Source organism: Leuresthes tenuis, unplaced genomic scaffold (assembly GCF_036924035.1).
Source record: "Leuresthes tenuis unplaced genomic scaffold, fLeuTen1.0.hap1 SCAF_24, whole genome shotgun sequence".
NCBI classification, from domain to species: domain Eukaryota; kingdom Metazoa; phylum Chordata; class Actinopteri; order Atheriniformes; family Atherinopsidae; genus Leuresthes; species Leuresthes tenuis.
In genome coordinates this window covers 73,996-94,847 of record NW_027325378.1, presented here as the reverse complement: position 1 = coordinate 94,847, position 20,852 = coordinate 73,996, and the positions used below count along the sequence as shown (strand labels likewise).

Below are 20,852 nucleotides of genomic sequence, written 5' to 3'. Positions count from 1 at the left end.
TCATCTTGCTTCGGTCCTGTAGGTCTCACCATCTCAGAGGCGTCTTATTGCTCTGTGGCTGTCGAGGCTAAACTGCTTAAACAGTGAAAGTATCCTTGGCATCCAGGTTATTTGAGACATTATGTACATGTTAAACCCCTGAACCTGTATAATTCCACATTCAGGACGCCTTGAAATAGTTTTTTCATGTTGCATTTCATCCACCAGTGGAAAATTAAACATTATCTCTCTTTTAACTCACTGCTGATCCAACTGATGCTGTGTTTTTGATTCATTGATGCTATCAGCACCTTTAAATCCTGCTTGGTTGTGCAGCTCACAAACTAACAGCTGTTTGTGATTCATAGATAAATGAATAAGAACAAAAGTGCTCTAAATTTAGCTGGAGATGTGCAGGATTCCTCAGGTACATAAAACATACAAGATGCATTCTGAGCAGTGGAGTTAATCCATTAAAAACTGAACCAGTCCTCTGTTTTAGGAGCTAATCAGAAGCAGGATGAATGAACCCCCGGAGGTGGACTGACCGGCCCGTGGCAGCTCGGCGAGCCCATCTTTGGCAGACACTCCGGGTGACACTCGACACAGCTGCCGTTCACCTCCACCTCTCTGGGTTCTCTGCAGGGTGACATGGAGACAGGAGTCAGGGTTTGAGGAGGAAGGCGCTGCCTCCTCTCTGAGGTGCGCCTCATCTTTGCTGCTGCAGCACATGAAGCACAGTGTGCTGAACTACCTGAGCACCACAGGAAATAATCTTTAACAAGATAAAAGCTGTTCCTGCGAAACAGCTGTGAGAATGCTTTTTAAGTTGAATGGATTAGTTGAACATGCTCAAATAGCTGAATCTAGTGAAAATTTAGCAGAAATCAAGTGAATAATAGTTAAAATGGCTTCAGTGTAATATACAGCAGGGAGTGGAAGAGTGATGTCATCAGTGATGTCATCAGTGATAGCAATGTTTGTCAACAGCTGCAGCTTAACCCTGTATAACTGCAGAAATTGCTTTTTTGGATACTATGACCTCCTGTGAGAAAACCGGAAGAGCGAGGAAAATAATTTGAAGACCGTAAGAAGCAGAAGGCTTGGAGGAATGCGGCAATGTAGTTTTTATTTCAATGGAGTGAAAAAAATTTAAACGGCAGCAGGTTGAACACAGTTGAACCTGTCTCTGGTGTCAGACCAAGTTTCCATTGGAGTTAGTGAGAGAAATTGAAAGGTTTCTCTGGCTTCAAGGCTCATAGCTGAAATTCTGTAAATGTGAGCTATTTAGTTGTTACATCAGCTGAAAGAGGACAAGTGTACCTACAGTTTAAGGTATAACTTGTTTGTCTGAGTTAAACAGCATGAAAGTTAGAGGAATTTGTTGGAATATCAGAAAAAGTTAAAATGATCAGTCTGCCACTCTAATCTTCTCATTCATAAAAATCAAGAAGGAGCAAAAATGTTCATGTTTTTTAAACTGTCATATTTCAAAATTGGCTTAATATTTTAAAAAGCTGAATCATTTGGTAATAGCTGAATGTCTCGTGAACATTTTAAAGTTTGAATGGTGTCTCCAGCTGAATGTATGTTGAACTAGTTAGGTTGGAAAGAGGAGGAAGTTTTTGAAGAGTTGAAAGAAATTTTCATTCATTTCAATGACGGGAAAATTTGAATAAAAGTTAAATAGTTTAAAAAGTATAAAAGATATCAGCACCAAAAGTCATAGCCAGAATGTGCTGAACAAGCTGAACGTTTTGATACCAAAATTGTTGAAATCGGTGAAAGATTGCAGGAGTAGTTAAGTGCCAAAAAAGAGAAACAGGAAAACAATATTGTGAGAATGCCTTAAAGCATTCTCACAATAATCTGAAGAAACAGGGTTTACGGCTTACTGTAGGTTCATCGTTGAACAGGAACAAAACTCCTCAAAAGTCTGACCACAAACTAATCGTAACATTCGAATAAAAGGAGCAAATTGCAAAGCAGCTTCTTCTTCTTGTGAGTTAAAGAAGGTAAAACATGGTCCTGAAATAATATTCTTTCTGTCTGGGATCAACAGACCTCTGAGGACATTTCACTCATCTCTTACCCCTGCAGCAGGTTGCAGAGCGGCACACAGCGCCCCCTGCGGGTAAAGTGCTGACATGACACACACATGTTGGGCCCCGGCCCCCAGCAGCCGTCCTCCGAACACTCCCGGTCACAGGTGCGATTCTCCCGCTCTGTGTGAGGCAGAGCAGAACGTTAGCTGTTCACCTCAGAGCTGCAGGGAAGCCGCCAAACGCTCTGGACTCACTGCATGTGTTGGGCAGGGAGTCATCTCTGATGGTCTGGTCTCTGGATTTGAAGAGGTGGGCCCACTGCAGGGTGTCGGTGTAGCACAGCTCCAGGTTCTCCTTCAGACGCACCCTCCCGGCGCTCACTTCTTTCAGGGAGCGCAGACCCAGCCACTGCAGGTGCTTCACCTTTACCACCACCAGGCTGTACTGACTGGGAGGAAACAGCCTCTTAAATCAGTCGAAATGCACATAAAATACGGCTCATCAGCTCTCTGGATCTCTTCTTCACGCCATCTTACAAAAGACCTGACTATGCTCAGTGTTCTCTCACATGCCACAGAGGATTCTTGGGCTTTATTCTCATTACATCCTCCAATTACTCAGGTTTTTTCCTTTAATTCAAACTGTATCACACACACACTCATCAGAGGCCGATGCACCACTCCTTCATCGTGGTGAAGTACCATCATCCGGCCACCAGGGGGAGCTGGTAACCATGTGTGAGCCCAGTCTGAGAGCCGCAGGTTGTTCTGATTTACCTGAAGCAGTCTTTCTCACGAGCTGCCATGATGCTAAAAGTATGTGATGCAAGCGTGACTCACTTCTGAAATGTTATTCTTCCCCTGATGATCTCCAGGTTCTCAAACGCCGACAGAGATGTGAGATTCTGAGGCCAGGACGCGATCAGCAGGTAACCTGGACGACACAGACACTGAGTGCACGTGGCTCTACCCGAGCGACAGAAAGTTAGCAGCGAGCTAACCTACCAGTGATTTCCTTCACTGTCCGGAGGTACTGCAGCATCTCTGGGTCCATGGGGGGGATCTTGTAGTGTGGGTCCCTGAAACAGCCAATCACTGGATGAGTGTCTTTGATGGTCATTTTTCACTCTTAAATAAATCATCTTGTTTGTTTTCTTATAATAAAATTCAGATTTTTTTGTATATTCAGACACAAAATAGATTTATACCCAAAACGGGTCATTTTATCTTTTTTCTCAATGCCTCCTTCTTTCCATATTTTCTGGATTTGGCTGCAGTGCTGAAAAACAGCCTGATGAAGGATCGTTTTACCAGCTTTTCTAGCTGAGAGTTTCAGTGTTTATGCATTTAGCTTTTATCCAAAGCAGCTTACAGGTTGGCAGGTAGGGTAAGGGGGTCTTGCCTAAGGACCCCTACTGGAGGTAATACCTTTCATGCAGAGGATTTGAACCTAGAATCCACATGAAAGGTAGCAATCATACCACTAAACTATCCAGTCCTTATGTGACTTATGACACTAGCTGTCAGGAATTAACAGACACTATCGGTGTCTTTCAGCCCCTCAGCTGGGACTGAGCATCTCACCCTGTGAAGGAGGACTCCAGGAGGATGATGTTGCCCTTGATCTTGGTGCAGTTCCTGAAGGACTCGATGTTGGAGGCGTTGACAGCAATGGCACTGGCCAGAGAGTCCGTCCCGATTCCGTCGCATTCTGCAGAAAACAAGCCCCGCTCAGGCTTCTGTTGGATCAGGATGACTCTGTGTGTCTGTGTGAGGCTGTACCTTTAGGGCAGGGTCCATCACAGGCTTTGCAGCGCTGCACTCCCTTCTCCTGCACCTCGTACATCCCGGCGCTGCAGGACCGGACACACGAGCCGTCTGTCACCACGTAGTTGTCTACAGGGACAAAGCATAAAGGTTCAGGCTGCAGCAGCTGCTGGGTTCATACAGTTTCCTCTGGACACCAGACAAGGATCAGACAGACCGGCACACAGCTGTAAAACATGCTTTTCAGTGTTGCTTCCCTGCTATGGCGTAACCACGCATTCTTTGGGGGGTCGTGTCCCCCCCAATATACAGAAGAAAATATGTAAAATGCATGTTCTCCTTTTATGAACCCTGTCAAGTGATCGGTCTCTTGTTATGTCTTATTTATTTTCAGTTTATTTCCGTGCGTTACCATGGGAACGTAACGGCTGCGCCGCGGTCGCCGTTGTTGATGCTAACACTCTAGCCAATGAGAGTGACCCACCGGGCGCGCTTGCGTGTGTTACCATGGGAACGTAACGGCTGCGCCGCCGTCTCAGCAGCGGCTCTCCTTATCTTTACGTTGGACTTCTACTTTTGACGGAGCCGCTGCTCAACAGAGCAGATTGTACCAGAACAGGAAATCCAACACAGGATCAACAAAATAAACTTCCGCCCCCTTTCAAAATAAAAGAACTTAAAACAAAAATAACATTAGACTATTAGACTTTTCATTGTTAATGCACATTTTGAGACATTGACACAATATAAATGAACCTGGACTTAAAAGTCCTCAGCACATTTTTTGTTAAAGGAAAAGTCTGTAATTTGTTACATCATTAGTTGTCCTTATTAAAATATTTCCATAAACATGCTTTGGGTATTTGGTCGTTTTCCATTGGAAGCTGTCCTATTTGCTACAGAACTACTGGAAGAGCATAATTGTAATTGGTAGGTGTGTTTAAGGTCAGTAAACAGTAAGCAACTAACCAAAACAAAGTGGGGGGGCAGTCACTGTCTCGGAGAAATTACACTATTCCTTTAGATGTGAACTTACATGGTCAATGTAGTCCTCTAAACTATGTTCTAAATGTCCAATTTTTCATATATAAATAAAGAATTGTAGATAATGCACTCAACAATTTTGTTTTTCTTGGACCCCCCCAATGTCTAAACCATGGTTACGCCCTTGCTTCCCTGTATTGGGACTGCTTGTATCATTTTTAATTCTCCATCCTTGGTTACCAACGCTGCAGCCTGCAGGGCTGATAAGAAGAGTTATGATAGGGTTAAACTGGTGCACAGGCCGTACGTGGGCAGGCTTTGACGCAGGTGGCTCCAAAGGTGTACTTGACGTTGGGGTTGTTGACCTCCTGCTGGGTAATCCTGTCGTAGAGTTTGGGAGGAGGACAGGCATCCTTACAGGTTCCATCGTCATTAAAGTCCCTGCAGGCCTGCAGAAGAAGTGGAAAACAGACAGAGTTCAGTGGACTTCAGGAGGCAGAGACAGAGCACAGCAACACTGGAGTCAGTTTTTGGAGTCACCGCTGGACTGTGAGGGTAGCCTTAGGGCAGGGATGTCAAACTCTGGTCCTGGAGGGCCGCTGTCCTGCAGGTTTTAGATATTTCCTGCTCCAACGCACCTGATTCAGATAAATGCCTCATTAGCTGGTTTGTGCAGAACTTAACAATCTTTTGAAGAGTTTCATTTAATCTGAATCAGGTGTGTTGAAGCAAGGAAACATCTAAAACCTGCAAGGAAACAGCTAAAACCTGCAGGGAAACATCTAGAACCTGCAGGGAAACATCTAAAACCTGCAGGGAAACATCTAAAGCCTGCAGAGAAACATCTAAAACCTGCAGGGAAACATCTAGAACCTGCAGGGAAACATCTAAAACCTGCAGGACAGCGGCCCTCGAGGACCGGACTTTGACATCCCTGCTTTAGGGGATGTAACAGGAAGGTGAAATAAGTGAAAGTTTAGTCCATTCAAACAGCAGAAGCCTCCAAACAAACAATGTAAACTAGCTGAGATACGAGCAGAAGAATGAGGCTTTGGAAAGTTTTGGATCAGATCGTTTGACGTGAATGATCCTTCAGTTTGAGCCGGTGGCTGTTCAGACCAGCTGATGAAGGCCTGGAGCTGTTCAGACCAGCTGATGGAGGCCTGCAGCTGTTCAGACCAGCTGATGAAGGCCTGGAGCTGTTCAGACCAGCTGATGAAGGCCTGCAGCTGTTCAGACCAGCTGATGAAGGCCTGGAGCTGCTCAGACCAGCTGATGAAGGCCTGCAGCTGTTCAGACCAGCTGATGAAGGCCTGGAGCTGTTCAGACCAGCTGATGAAGGCCTGCAGCTGCTCAGACCAGCTGATGAAGGTCTGCAGCTGCTCAGACCAGCTGATGAAGGCCTGCAGCTGCTCAGACCAGCTGATGAAGGCCTGCAGCTGCTCAGACCAGCTGATGAAGGCCTGCAGCTGTTCAGAAAAGCTGATGAAGGCCTGCAGCTGTTCAGACCAGCTGTTCAGACCAGCTGATGAAGGCCTGCAGCTGTTCAGACCAGCTGATGAAGGCCTGGAGCTGCTCAGACCAGCTGATGAAGGCCTGCAGCTGCTCAGACCAGCTGATGAAGGCCTGCAGCTGTTCAGACCAGCTGATGAAGGCCTGGAGCTGTTCAGACCAGCTGATGAAGGCCTGGAGCTGTTCAGACCAGCCAATGAAGGCCTGGAGCTGCTCAGACCAGCCGATGAAGGCCTGGAGCTGTTCAGACCAGCCGATGAAGGCCTGGAGCTGTTCAGACCAGCTCATGAAGGCCTGCAGCTGTTCAGACCAGCCGATGAAGGCCTGGAGCTGTTCAGACCAGCCGATGAAGGCCTGCAGCTGTTCAGACCAGCTGATGAAGGCCTGCAGCTGCTCAGACCAGCTGATGAAGGCCTGGAGCTGTTCAGACCAGCTGATGAAGGCCTGCAGCTGCTCAGACCAGCTGATGAAGGCCTGGAGCTGTTCAGACCAGCTGATGAAGGCCTGCAGCTGTTCAGACCAGCTGATGAAGGCCTGCAGCTGTTCAGACCAGCTGTTCAGACCAGCTGATGAAGGCCTGCAGCTGTTCAGACCAGCTGATGAAGGCCTGCAGCTGTTCAGACCAGCTGATGAAGGCCTGCAGCTGCTCAGACCAGCCGATGAAGGCCTGGAGCTGTTCAGACCAGCTGATGAAGGCCTGCAGCTGTTCAGAACAGCTGATGAAGGCCTGGAGCTGCTCAGACCAGCTGATGAAGGCCTGGAGCTGCTCAGACCAGCTGATGAAGGCCTGGAGCTGTTCAGACCAGCTGATGAAGGCCTGGAGCTGTTCAGACCAGCTGATGAAGGCCTGCAGCTGTTCAGACCAGCTGATGAGCCTCTGAGGCCTGTCTGCCTGCAGCCGGGTCTGCCTGGACCTTGCAGCTCGGCTGAGGCAGGCCTGGCTGCAGTGTGTGAGGAGACAGCAGGAAAAGTGTGACTCTGACCAGGCAGTCGGTGGCCTGGGGCCCGGAGCAGCCGGCAGCACAGTGCTCGTTGCAGCAGTCGATGAGTTTGGGGCCGCGGCACCTCTTGCTGCACTGCTCGGCACACAGCAGCTTGGTGACTGACAGAGACACAGAGAGAAGGTTAAGCTCACAGCTTATTGTAAAACTGACCAATGTGCAGTAAAACCTGAGTGAGTGTTTACATTTCTGGCAGTGATCCGGTCCTGCTGCCCAACAAGAACCTTTAACACAGCCGAGGTCACACTCCTCACCTGGAAACAAACACAAACACATGAAAGCCTCAGCTGGAGCCTCAGCTGGAGTCAAACAAAGGCATCTTCATCATTTCTCTGCTTACATTTCCGTGCAAAGACTTCATTTGTGATCTCCATGCTGGCGTTGCTGGTTTGGTCCACGATGTCCCACCAGTGGATGGTTTCTGTGTTGCACAGCAAAGGATTGTGGGTCATCTTCACCCCTCCTTTTAAAACCTCTGTGAGGAAACACAAAGCACATTTCCTCTCAGGAACCTGCGATACAACCCAGCTCTCTGAGACGTGCCTACGCTGGATATCAGGCTCTAAAGTGTACTGAAAACAGCTCACATCTGGTGTCAGAAACAGGTTTGGGGAGGAAGAGGCTGAAGATGGGGAGCAGTTCAGCTCTGAGACAATCATTCATCAGCAGTGAAGGACTCCCTCAGCTCCACTTCGGGTGGCAACACCCATTCCAACAAGGCTTTCCGTATAAGGAAATGTGCGTTACTCAACAGGTGAGTCCCTTCTTTCTGTTCATGCAATTTATATGTTTAACACATGTTTACAGATAATTAAAAACACAAAGTCTGGGCACCTGGAGGAGGAGAAGCAGACCGCGGTGGTTTTCAATCACACTCCAATTTAATCCAGGAAAAAAAGGCTTACAAACATGGACTGAAACGGCTCCATAACACGCACAAGAATCCAAAAGAAACGAAAGTTAACTAAAAGAAAGCAAATAAACAGCATGGAGTGGTCAAAATTGGTTTTACTCATGCCTATGTGCGTCTGGCACATGCGTCTTCGGGCTCTCCCACGTTGGTTTGTGGATGAAAGCTATATGTTCAGCTGTAAAAACAATCTCTACATGACATTTACTCCCAGGTGTGACCAGTTAGGTCCTTAAGATATCAACAGGCTGTATAAAGCTGTGTGTTTGTGCCAAATGCACAAAGCCCATCCGCGCTCCATAATTGGAGCAGTACTCATAAATCACGTGAATAACATGAATAAACGTTTTTACTGCATTTTGTTGTGTTTTATACGTTCTATGCTGTCATTTCTCTCCTCTCCTATTGGCAAGGCAAGGCAGAGTGCTCGCAACTGTGTCCTGTGCAGTAGCCGTGATATCTGTAACTGCAATTATTACTTTTGCATATGATGACAGCAAAAGACGCATCTGTGGAGAGCTCCGCTCCAGCTGGCTGCTGACAGCTCACTGACACTGTATTTCTGCTTAATCAGTTTCAGTCAGAGTTACATTAATATCTGTATTTTTATATTTGAAATTCAGGGGATTTTGATAATATATTATTAAAGTTTGTTTGCGAGGCTGTGGCCTCTGTATGTGCAGAGCTTGTGCACCAAACTCATATCCATCCATCCATCATCTGCTGCTTATCCGGGGGTCGCGGGGGCAGCAGCTTGAGCAGAGAAACCCAGACGTCTCTGTCCCCGGCTACTTCCTCCAGCTCTTCCGGGGGGACCCCGAGGCGTTCCCAGGCCAGCCGAGAGACATAGTCTGTCCACCGTGTCCTGGGTCTTCCCCGGGGTCTCCTCCCAGTGGGACGTGCCCGGAACACCTCCCCAGGGAGGCGTCCAGGAGGCATCCTAACCAGATGTCACCTCATCTGGCTCCTCTCAATGCGGAGGAGCAGCGGTTCTACTCCGAGCCCCTCCCGGAGGACTGAGCTTCTCACCCTATCTCTAAGGGAGGCCCAGAAGCCCATTTCGGCCGCTTGTATCCGCGATCTCGTTCTTTCGATCTCTACCCACAGCTCGTGACCATAGGTGAGGATGGGAACGTAGACTGACCAGTAAGTAGAGAGCTTCGCCTTCTGGCTCAGCTCCTTCTTCACAGCGACGGGTCGGTGCAGAGCAACACTGCAGACGCCGCACCGATCCGCCGTCAATCTCACGCTCCATTCGTCCCTCACTGTGAACAAGACCCCGAGATACTGGAACTCCTCCACTTGGGGAAGGATCTCATTCCCGACCCGGAGAATCATTAGTGCAAAATGTTTTGGGTAAAATGAAAAGGAACTGTCGGAATGGCGGTATGTTAAAAAAAAAACATACCGCCATTCCGACCATAGGAGGAAAAAAGTGTCGGAATGACGGGATGTTTGATAAAAAAATAAGTTGGAGGCCCATGTGGCAGCATGTAACCGGCAGGTTCACAGCCTGGTGGTGTTCAGGCTTTAAACTGAAAGAACCACCATCACAGTGCGCCACAGGAAGTAAACCAGTGGTTCCAGATCTCAGGTGTTGACTGAAGGCTTTAAACTGGCTCCTCCCTCGGCCCGCTGCCAGCTGATATGCCATCACTGCCACTCCTCAGCAGCAGGAAACGATGAGTACTGAACAGCGTCGTGGAGAACGAGAGGAGCTCTCTGTGCCAAGAAGGAAGTAAAACCGCTGGCCTTTGTTTGCAGTGTTTAAGCTCTGGCTTTTAACACTGTGTATTATCCATATTAATGTCTTTTACTTCCCTGTGAAGTACTTATATCCAACTGAACACTCCTCGGTCAACATATGTGCTGGAAACTCGCTGAGGGCCCCTGAACTGCTCACCGGCTCGGTGTATTTCCTGGAGACGTGGCTGCTGCACCCACCTGTCAGGCTGCTCAGCTGCAGCTGTCTCAGCCCGCTGGTGTAGTTGAGCGTCGCGGACGAGTGGTTCCTGTTGTAGTTGGACATCACCAGCAGGGCGTACCGCCCCTCGTAAAGGCTCTGGCCTCGGATCAGCCTCAGATTGAGCAGCGGGACAGTCGCCGCCTCATTCATGGCGATCAGAACGTAGCCGCCGACCTCCACGATGGACTGGGGAGGAATGAAGTGATTTATGAGCTCTGTAAAGAACCTTCACTGATAATTTAAATGGTGGAGAAATGTGAACTTTAACCCGTCAGGGTGGGGGACCGGAGCCCTTCTGAGGGGAATCATTCTTCCAGCCAATGAAATGGATTTATTTTTTAATTTGGCGGGACGGGCTCTTCTTTAGCACCAAGCTAAACACCTCTGAGATATTATTATGGGACGGGCTCTTCTTTAGCATCAAGCTAAACACCTCTGAGATATTATTATGGGACGGGCTCTTCTTTAGCATCAAGCTAAACACCTCTGAGATATTATTATGGGACGGGCTCTTCTTTAGCATCAAGCTAAACACCTCTGAGATATTATTATGGGACGGGCTCTTCTTTAGCATCAAGCTAAACACCTCTGAGATATTATTATGGGACGGGCTCTTCTTTAGCATCAAGCTAAACACCTCTGAGATATTATTATGGGACGGGCTCTTCTTTAGCATCAAGCTAAACACCTCTGAGATATTATTATGGGACGGGCTCTTCTTTAGCATCAAGCTAAACACCTCTGAGATATTATTATGGGACGGGCTCTTCTTTAGCATCAAGTTAAACACCTCTGAGATATTATTATGGGACGGGCTCTTCTTTAGCATCAAGCTAAACACCTCTGAGATGTTATTATGGGACGGCCTCTTCTTTAGCATCAAGCTAAACACCTCTGAGATATTATTATGGGACGGGCTCTTCTTTAGCATCAAGCTAAACACCTCTGAGATATTATTATGGGATGGGCTCTTCTTTAGCATCAAGCTAAACACCTCTGAGATATTATTATGGGACGGGCTCTTCTTTAGCATCAAGCTAAACACCTCTGAGATATTATTATGGGACGGGCTCTTCTTTAGCATCAAGCTAAACACCTCTGAGATATTATTATGGGACGAGCTCTTCTTTAGCATCAAGCTAAACACCTCTGAGATATTATTATGGGACGGGCTCTTCTTTAGCATCAAGCTAAACACCTCTGAGATATTATTATGGGACGGGCTCTTCTTTAGCATCAAGCTAAACACCTCTGAGATATTATTATGGTTATTATTTAAGCTGAAAGCTCTTCTTTAGCATCAAGCTAAACACCTCTGAGATATTATTATGGGACGGGCTCTTCTTTAGCATCAAGCTAAACACCTCTGAGATATTATTATGGTTATTATTTAAGCTGAAAGCTCTTCTTTAGCATCAAGCTAAACACCTCTGAGATATTATTATGGGACGGGCTCTTCTTTAGCATCAAGCTAAACACCTCTGAGATATTATTATGGGACGGGCTCTTCTTTAGCATCAAGCTAAACACCTCTGAGATATTATTATGGGACGGGCTCTTCTTTAGCATCAAGCTAAACACCTCTGAGATATTATTATGGGACGGGCTCTTCTTTAGCATCAAGCTAAACACCTCTGAGATATTATTATGGGACGGGCTCTTCTTTAGCATCAAGCTAAACACCTCTGAGATATTATTATGGGACGGGCTCTTCTTTAGCATCAAGTTAAACACCTCTGAGATATTATTATGGGACGGGCTCTTCTTTAGCATCAAGTTAAAACCCTCTGAGATATTATTATGGGACGGGCTCTTCTTTAGCATCAAGCTAAACACCTCTGAGATATTATTATGGGACGGGCTCTTCTTTAGCATCAAGCTAAACACCTCTGAGATATTATTATGGGACGGGCTCTTCTTTAGCATCAAGCTAAACACCTCTGAGATATTATTATGGGACGGGCTCTTCTTTAGCATCAAGCTAAACACCTCTGAGATATTATTATGGGACGGGCTCTTCTTTAGCATCAAGCTAAACACCTCTGAGATATTATTATGGGACGGGCTCTTCTTTAGCATCAAGTTAAACACCTCTGAGATATTATTATGGGACGGGCTCTTCTTTAGCATCAAGCTAAACACCTCTGAGATATTATTATGGGACGGGCTCTTCTTTAGCATCAAGTTAAACACCTCTGAGATATTATTATGGGACGGGCTCTTCTTTAGCATCAAGTTAAACTCCTCTGAGATATTATTATGGGACGGGCTCTTCTTTAGCATCAAGCTAAACACCTCTGAGATATTATTATGGGACGGGCTCTTCTTTAGCATCAAGTTAAAACCCTCTGAGATATTATTATGGGACGGGCTCTTCTTTAGCATCAAGTTAAACACCTCTGAGATATTATTATGGTTATTATTTAAGCTGAAAGCTCTTCTTTAGCATCAAGCAGCTGTTCACATTTCTGTTTTTTTTGTTGTATTACTGTTAATAAATCTTCTCAGGAAGCTCTTTGCACCATAAAGGCCTGGTGCTGCTGCATAAAGTGTTGTTTCTATTGTTATTTATCTAAATATTCTACGTGCTTTGCTGCTGTTTTGTTAATAAATGTTTCTTTTTTTGTTTAAACTCAGACTTGTGTAACATTTGTGTCATTTTTAAATAACTATTAAACATTAACTTCCTGCTTTAGAACATTTTAAGCTGAGATTTGCTCAGTTAAAGGTTTTTTATCACAGTAAACTGTGTGAATTTGCCTCTTTTGTTTCGTTCTCGCTGGGTTCTGTTCTCACCTGTAGGAAGGACAGGTCCTGGTGCTCCAGGGTGTAGGTGACCTCCAGGTTCTCCAGAACCACGGAGCAGTTGGAGTACATCCTGACCATGTTGCTGTAGTGATTCTCACGAGTCCCCAGCAGCGTCAGGTGGTTGCTCATCCCCTGACACACTGAAACAGAGGAAATTAAGTCAGGTGCAGTTCCTCTTTGAGCCACCGGATGGTGCTGAACTCAGTCTGAGCACATCAACATTTAAAGCTGACTCAGCGATAAAACACAGTTCCCTGAAAGGTCAAAGTGTAGAAGAAGTCTTACAGAAAGTTTATGTATGTCACAGAGTGGTGTTTCTACATAAGAGCTCATTATGTTCTGCAGAGGACTGAGAGAAGCTTTCAGGGAGCAGCAGGAAGGTGTGACAGGTAAAGAAATGCAGTGAGAACGTGGCGGTGAGGAATGAAGCCCTGCAGGCCGGCAGCTTTGACACTAATTCAGCTCAGGGTTCGTCACTCAGAGCAGGAGATGGCTGCTTGGCTCAGACTCAGATCAAAGGGGAAAAGAAGAGCAGCTGATAAAAGCAGAAGGACTTCACATGACTTTGGGCTGCAGGGTTCTCATTGGCTGGCTCCCTGCTGTGATGTCACAAAGACAACACAGCTGCTCTCTGCCTGTCTCTGATTGGCTGATGGCTCATTCTGGGACTACCCTGCACATCTGGACAGGGGGAGGCCTGCACAACACAAGTTATCATCTTTCCTCCTTTCCTTTCTCTGGCTCCGGCCATCCGGCCTCCTCCCACTCATCCCTCCCTGAAGTCTCCATCCTCTGTCATCCGTCCTCTCCCACTCTTTTATTCCCCATCCCTCCCTCGTCACTCCATCCTTTCCTGTGTTCCCGACACTCTCCTTCCCTCTTTCTCTCTGCTGAACACTTTCATCAACCGTCTTCCAGGTTAACCGACTGAGATTTAACTAACAACTGACACCTGGACACTGTCCTCAGCGTATGGACATCTCTACATCTCAGACTCTACAGGCCTCAGTTAGCATGCTAAAGGTTAAAGGTCACCCCAAGGTGAAAAAGCCCAGAGCTACATCTCAGACTCTACAGGCCTCAGTTAGCATGTTAAAGGTTAAAGGTCACCCCAAGGTGAAGAAGCCCAGAGCTACATCTCAGACTCTACAGGCCCCAGTTAGCATGCTAAAGGTTAAAGGTCATGACAGCACAGTCAGAAAAAGACTGAACAAGGATGGCTTGTTTGGAAGGGCTGCAGGAGAAAGCCTCTTCTCTCTAAAAAGAACATGGCAGCACAGCTTAGGTTTGCAAAGCTGCATCTGAACAAAGCTCAAGACTTCTGGAACAATGTCCTTTGGACAGACCAGAGCAAAGTGGAGATGTTTGGTCCTAATGCACAGCAGCACGTTTGGAGGAAACCAAACACAGCATATCAGCACAAACACCTCATAGCAGCTGTCAAGCACGGTGGTGGAGGGCTGATGATCTGGGCTGGTTCTGCAGCCACAGGACCTGGGCACCTTGCAGTCATTGAGTCCACCATGAACTCCTCTGGATACCAAAGTATTCTAGAGTCAAATGTGAGGCCATCTGTCCCACAGCTAAAGCTGGGCTGAAACTGGCTCATCAACAGGACAAAGATCCCAAACACAGCAGCAGATCTGTGTCTTTAACGTCTGTTAAAGCTTCCTATTATTTATTTATTATTACTTTTTTAATCCTTAACCTCAGTTCATTAAATTCTAGTTTTACACTCACTGCTGCTGAAGCTGCTGGATCAGGGGTTCACTTAGTTTTACACTCACTGCTGCTGAAGCTGCTGGATCAGGGGTTCACTTAGTTTTACTCACTGCTGCTGAAGCTGCTGGATCAGGGGTTCACTTAGTTTTACTCACTGCTGCTGAAGCTGCTGGATCAGGGGTTCACTTAGTTTTACACTCATTACTGCTGAAGCTGCTGGATCAGGGGTTCACTTAGTTTTACTCACTGCTGCTGAAGCTGCTGGATCAGGGGTTCACTTAGTTTTATATCTCTTCAGGATGCTTTTTCTTCCCAAACTGCGGGGAATCGGATTACCACACCTTTCAGGTGCAGCAAACAGATCTAACCTGTTCCTGTACAAACAGCCCTGTGTGTGGGGAGGGTGACGTGCACAGATTCTGTGGAAGATCACGTGCACAGCAGCTTCTCGTCAGCTCGCTCTTTTATCTGCATCTGCCGTCAGGTTTGATTCCTGAGGTCTGGGCTGCAGTTTAAACTCCATGAATCACTTCCCCGACACATAAATGCGTTCCAGCAGCTTTTTGTCCATTTCAGAACGTCTCGGTGTTCAGAACCGAACTTTTCCACCACAGAACGATCCGAAGCAGGCAGCCGGAGGGGCTGAGAGCTGAACCTAAACCATCTGTGGACAACAAAGAGATGGAGGAGAGCCTGAGAAACCCAGAGGTCTTAGATGCAGAGAAGCTCTCCAGCCGGGACTCTTTCTGAGGTTTGAACTGTTTTAGGAGAGGAGATGCAGGTCAGGAGAGCTTCTGATTCTCCTCTGACCGCTCAGGTAAAACCCCGTCGCCATGGTGACACAGATGCGTGAGGCACAGCCGGCTGAGCTGAGCTCAGATCAGATGGGCAGAACTTCCACCTGTTTCTGTGCAGCTGGAGTCAGACCTGAACTCGCTGTGCACCACACACACACATCATGATCCTCAGATAAACCGCAGATGATTCAGAGAGAAAACAAACGTGAAGCAACTAGATCTGAAACCCTCTGAATCCATCTCTGCTGCTGACTCAGCTGAACCCAGAGAGCTGAAACCCTCTGAATCCATCTCTGCTGACTCAGCTGAACCCAGAGAGCTGAAACCCTCTGAATCCATCTCTGCTGCTGACTCAGCTGAACCCAGAGAGCTGAAACCCTCTGAATCCATCTCTCCTGCTGACTCAGCTGAAACCCTCTGAATCCATCTCTGCTGCTGACTCAGCTGAAACCCTCTGAATCCATCTCTGCTGCTGACTCAGCTGAACCCAGAGAGCTGAAACCCTCTGAATCCATCTCTGCTGCTGACTCAGCTGAACCCAGAGAGCTGAAACCCTCTGAATCCATCTCTCCTGCTGACTCAGCTGAAACCCTCTGAATCCATCTCTGCTGCTGACTCAGCTGAAACCCTCTGAATCCATCTCTGCTGCTGACTCAGCTGAACCCAGAGAGCTGAAACCCTCTGAATCCATCTCTGCTGCTGACTCAGCTGAACCCAGAGAGCTGAAACCCTCTGAATCCATCTCTCCTGCTGACTCAGCTGAAACCCTCTGAATCCATCTCTCCTGCTGACTCAGCTGAACCCAGAGAGCTGAAACCCTCTGAATCCATCTCTCCTGCTGACTCAGCTGAAACCCAGAGAGCTGAAACCCTCTGGATCCATCTCTGCTGCTGACTCAGCTGAACCCAGAGAGCTGAAACCCTCTGAATCCATCTCTGCTGCTGACTCAGCTGAACCCAGAGAGCTGAAACCCTCTGAATCCATCTCTCCTGCTGACTCAGCTGAAACCCTCTGAATCCATCTCTCCTGCTGACTCAGCTGAACCCAGAGAGCTGAAACCCTCTGAATCCATCTCTGCTGCTGACTCAGCTGAACCCAGAGAGCTGAAACCCTCTGAATCCATCTCTGCTGCTGACTCAGCTGAACCCAGAGAGCTGAAACCCTCTGAATCCATCTCTCCTGCTGACTCAGCTGAAACCCTCTGAATCCATCTCTCCTGCTGACTCAGCTGAACCCAGAGAGCTGAAACCCTCTGAATCCATCTCTCCTGCTGACTCAGCTGAAACCCAGAGAGCTGAAACCCTCTGGATCCATCTCTGCTGCTGACTCAGCTGAACCCAGAGAGCTGAAACCCTCTGAATCCATCTCTGCTGCTGACTCAGCTGAACCCAGAGAGCTGAAACCCTCTGAATCCATCTCTCCTGCTGACTCAGCTGAAACCCTCTGAATCCATCTCTCCTGCTGACTCAGCTGAACCCAGAGAGCTGAAACCCTCTGAATCCATCTCTCCTGCTGACTCAGCTGAAACCCAGAGAGCTGAAACCCTCTGGATCCATCTCTGCTGCTGACTCAGCTGAACCCAGAGAGCTGAAACCCTCTGAATCCATCTCTCCTGCTGACTCAGCTGAAACCCTCTGGATCCATCTCTGCTGACTCAGCTGAACCCAGAGAGCTGAAACCCTCTGAATCCATCTCTGCTGCTGACTCAGCTGAACCCAGAGAGCTGAAACCCTCTGAATCCATCTCTCCTGCTGACTCAGCTGAAACCCTCTGAATCCATCTCTCCTGCTGACTCAGCTGAACCCAGAGAGCTGAAACCCTCTGAATCCATCTCTCCTGCTGACTCAGCTGAAACCCAGAGAGCTGAAACCCTCTGGATCCATCTCTGCTGCTGACTCAGCTGAACCCAGAGAGCTGAAACCCTCTGAATCCATCTCTCCTGCTGACTCAGCTGAAACCCTCTGGATCCATCTCTGCTGACTCAGCTGAACCCAGAGAGCTGAAACCCTCTGAATCCATCTCTGCTGCTGACTCAGCTGAACCCAGAGAGCTGAAACCCTCTGAATCCATCTCTCCTGCTGACTCAGCTGAACCCAGAGAGCTGAAACCCTCTGGATCCATCTCTCCTGCTGACTCAGCTGAACCCAGAGAGCTGAAACCCTCTGAATCCATCTCTGCTGACTCAGCTGAACCCAGAGAGCTGAAACCCTCTGAATCCATCTCTCCTGCTGACTCAGCTGAAACCCTCTGAATCCATCTCTGCTGCTGACTCAGCTGAACCCAGAGATCTGAAACCCTCTGCTTTTGTTTTTCTGACAGGGAACCTTCCCTAATCCTCAGATCCATCAGCAGAGGGCGTGCACGTGGGCGTGCACGTGTGTGCGTTTGGCTGGACAAACTGTTCTGAAGCTCAGGGTCACGCTGGCTTGTTTATCGCTGCCACCGTGGACCTCTCAAGGCTCCAGGTTTAAAGCAGCAGTTCAGCCTTTTCTCTGCGGTGCTTTCAGTGGAAATCAGACTCTCAGCCGGTGGGATTTCTGCATGGAGCCGGGATATCCCACAGCAGAGCAGAAAGAAGTCAAACAAAGACTAACTCACACCCAGATAGAGTTAATTAAACGGTAGCTTTGTGCTCAGCCTGGAACTGACTGTGGGCTGTTGGACTTTGACCTTTCTGGAGGTTGAACAAACATTTGCCAGTGACCCGCTGAGCTGTTTGATGTCAGCGTTTCTGGGATGTTTTACTGTCATAAACACCTCAGACTGAAGGTCTCACAGCATCCTCTGGCTTCTCCACCTGCAGCCTTTGGGCTCCCCAGAGTTACTGCAGCTTTCCTTCTTCTCCTTAATCCAAACATTTCTAAAGACAACCCCACATCCGGTGGTTCGCTGCTCCTCGGGTTACAGAGTCGGTTTAAAGGAGCCGGGGAGGTTGGCTCAATCTGAACCACAACTTTTATTTTCACTCAAACTTCGGTTCAGTTTAAGCTCCATCTCTCTAAAAAAGGATGAGGCTTAATATCATCTTATTTTTATAGAAAGTGACGAGTCCTGTTCCACCTGCAGAAGGTCTATCTATATATATCTATATCTCCCTGTTCTGGTGTTAAAGACACTATTCAATTCAACTTTATTTATAAAGCGCCAGATTACAACAAATGTCATCTCAAGGCACTTAAGTAATAAAGTCCAATTCAAGCCAATTGGAATTCAATTCATTGTAATAATAATCCAATTAATTCATATGGAGCCAATTCAAAAATAATATCCGAGCTAAGGAAACCAACAGATTGGACCGAAACTTGTCTTCAGTCCAATCTCCCGTCCTGAGCCTGAGGGACTGTGGAAAGGAACGACTCCCTTTAACAGGAAGAAACCTCTGGCAGAACCAGAACCAGGAAGAAACCTCTGGCAGAACCAGAACCAGGAAGAAACCTCTGGCAGAACCAGAACCAGGAAGAAACCTCTGGCAGAACCAGGAAGAAACCTCTGGCAGAACCAGGAAGAAACCTCTGGCAGAACCAGAACCAGGAAGAAACCTCTGGAAGAACCAGAACCAGGAAGAAACCTCTGGCAGAACCAGAACCAGGAAGAAACCTCTGGCAGAACCAGGAAGAAACCTCTGGCAGAACCAGGAAGAAACCTCTGGCAGAACCAGGAAGAAACCTCTGGCAGAACCAGAACCAGGAAGAAACCTCTGGAAGAACCAGAACCAGGAAGAAACCTCTGGCAGAACCAGAACCAGGAAGAAACCTCTGGCAGAACCAGGAAGAAACCTCTGGAAGAACCAGGAAGAAACCTCTGGCAGAACCAGAACCAGGAAGGCTGGCCATCCGCCTGGACCAGCTGGGGAACTAATTAACTTAATATCTCCCTGTTCTGGTGTTAAAGACACTAATGAAGTTAATATCTCTCTGTTCTGGTGTTAAAGGCACTAATGAAGTTAATATCTCTCTGTTCTCACCCTGACGGCGAACTCTTCCTCGTATTGACATCTTCCTTCACTCTAAAGGTCGTTTCTGTCGGAGCCCTTTCGTTAATATCTCTGTTTTTCAGCTCAAAGCGCAGTCATCTCACCAGTTTTAACCCGCAGAACGTCATGCCTAACGATCTGTTTGCATGACATTCGCTGTGCTGCAGCTCTGGTTTTGGTCTCCTGAGGGAGATCCCAGGATCTCTGTGAGCTGAGCAGATCCAGAACAGACAGAAGCTACACCGGGAGCAGGAAAAAGCTTGAACAAACGCAGTCCTTTCACATGCAAACCTCCTCTGAGCTGTTTGATGAAGATGGATTTGGTTCCAGCCCGCCTCCAGATAACAATCGCTGCAGCAGCCAATCAGAGCTCAGAGGAGTGAAGAATTCTTCAGTTTCACAACAGGCAGATGAAGAGATATCTCTCACACCTGTAGCTGCATGCTCGGTGTCTCAGAGAGTCCTCGTTGCAACATTCGCTTCATTTAGGAGCCTCTCAGAGGACTGAAATGTGCTCGCTGAGGCAGGGCTGTGAGCGTTGAATTAGCCGTAATAAGAGGGGAGCACAACAACCGTCTGTCAGCCACTGAGTCCGTTTGTCCCATTGTTGACAGTCTGAGTCCAATCAGAGGTCCAATCAGCAGACAGATGGACCCTGGCGGGCTGAACCGAGCCACCGATGCGGCCCCAAACCTCTGAGGTTTAGGAAAAACAACCTAAACCTAAACATCCACACCATGACGGTTCTTACTCCCACAGTTTGAACTGGAGCTTCGTCAGAGGATAACGAACAGCTGAGGCTCAGAACCGGGTCGGAGGGGCAGTCAAACGCAGGTCCAACAACGCAGCAAAGGTCAGGGAAGAAAGAAAAAACCACATTAGGAATAAGGGAGGAAATGTACTCTGACCAAACTGTTTCTTTCAATAGAAAACAACTCGTCGGAGTCCTCTCCAGCCGCTGCTTTGGGCTGAATAAGTGCTGAGGGCAGTCAGCAGGTGGCGCTGGAGCTGGTCGTATTAAACCGGACCGGATTCTGGGAGGAAATCTACAACGAACCGGGACACGAAAGCAGCCTGCTGAGCCCCAGGAGCATCACAACGGCTCTGTGAGAATAAGAGTTAGAGCTTCAGTTCAGCTGAGTTTCTGAACGCTGGGATTGTTCTATTCCGACTCCTCTTTCTGTTCCTGTCATCTTTATTTATGTGGAGCGCCGATCCCTCTGAGAGGGAACAAAGTGCTGTGAGTGAAAGAAGTCCACAAGCATCAGAAAGCTACAGGCTCACCGAGCTGTGAGACAAAGCAGGGAGTGCCTCATATCTGCAGAAATAAGGTTTTTGGAAGATGCTGAGCTTAAAGAGACCTTCTTAACGCAGGTTTTCAGAAAGCTA

The 20,852-nt window shown here is 47.6% G+C and overlaps 1 protein-coding gene across 1 annotated transcript in view; it reads right to left on the bottom strand.

Moving 5' to 3' along the window:
• Positions 1–20,852, bottom strand: part of LOC140284905 (melanoma receptor tyrosine-protein kinase-like) — a 49,057-nt gene that overhangs the window by 17,114 nt on the left and 11,091 nt on the right. Inside the window, exons 2-14 of the mRNA XM_072378922.1 lie at positions 12,960–13,111; positions 10,142–10,349; positions 7,628–7,762; positions 7,473–7,541; positions 7,270–7,388; positions 5,082–5,223; positions 3,806–3,919; positions 3,608–3,734; positions 3,029–3,102; positions 2,864–2,957; positions 2,279–2,472; positions 2,072–2,204; positions 528–618 (exon numbers count right to left, since the gene is read on the bottom strand). Coding sequence (XP_072235023.1) covers positions 528–618; positions 2,072–2,204; positions 2,279–2,472; positions 2,864–2,957; positions 3,029–3,102; positions 3,608–3,734; positions 3,806–3,919; positions 5,082–5,223; positions 7,270–7,388; positions 7,473–7,541; positions 7,628–7,762; positions 10,142–10,349; positions 12,960–13,111 — 1,652 coding nt within the window. The remainder of the gene's footprint in view (positions 1–527; positions 619–2,071; positions 2,205–2,278; positions 2,473–2,863; positions 2,958–3,028; positions 3,103–3,607; positions 3,735–3,805; positions 3,920–5,081; positions 5,224–7,269; positions 7,389–7,472; positions 7,542–7,627; positions 7,763–10,141; positions 10,350–12,959; positions 13,112–20,852) is intronic.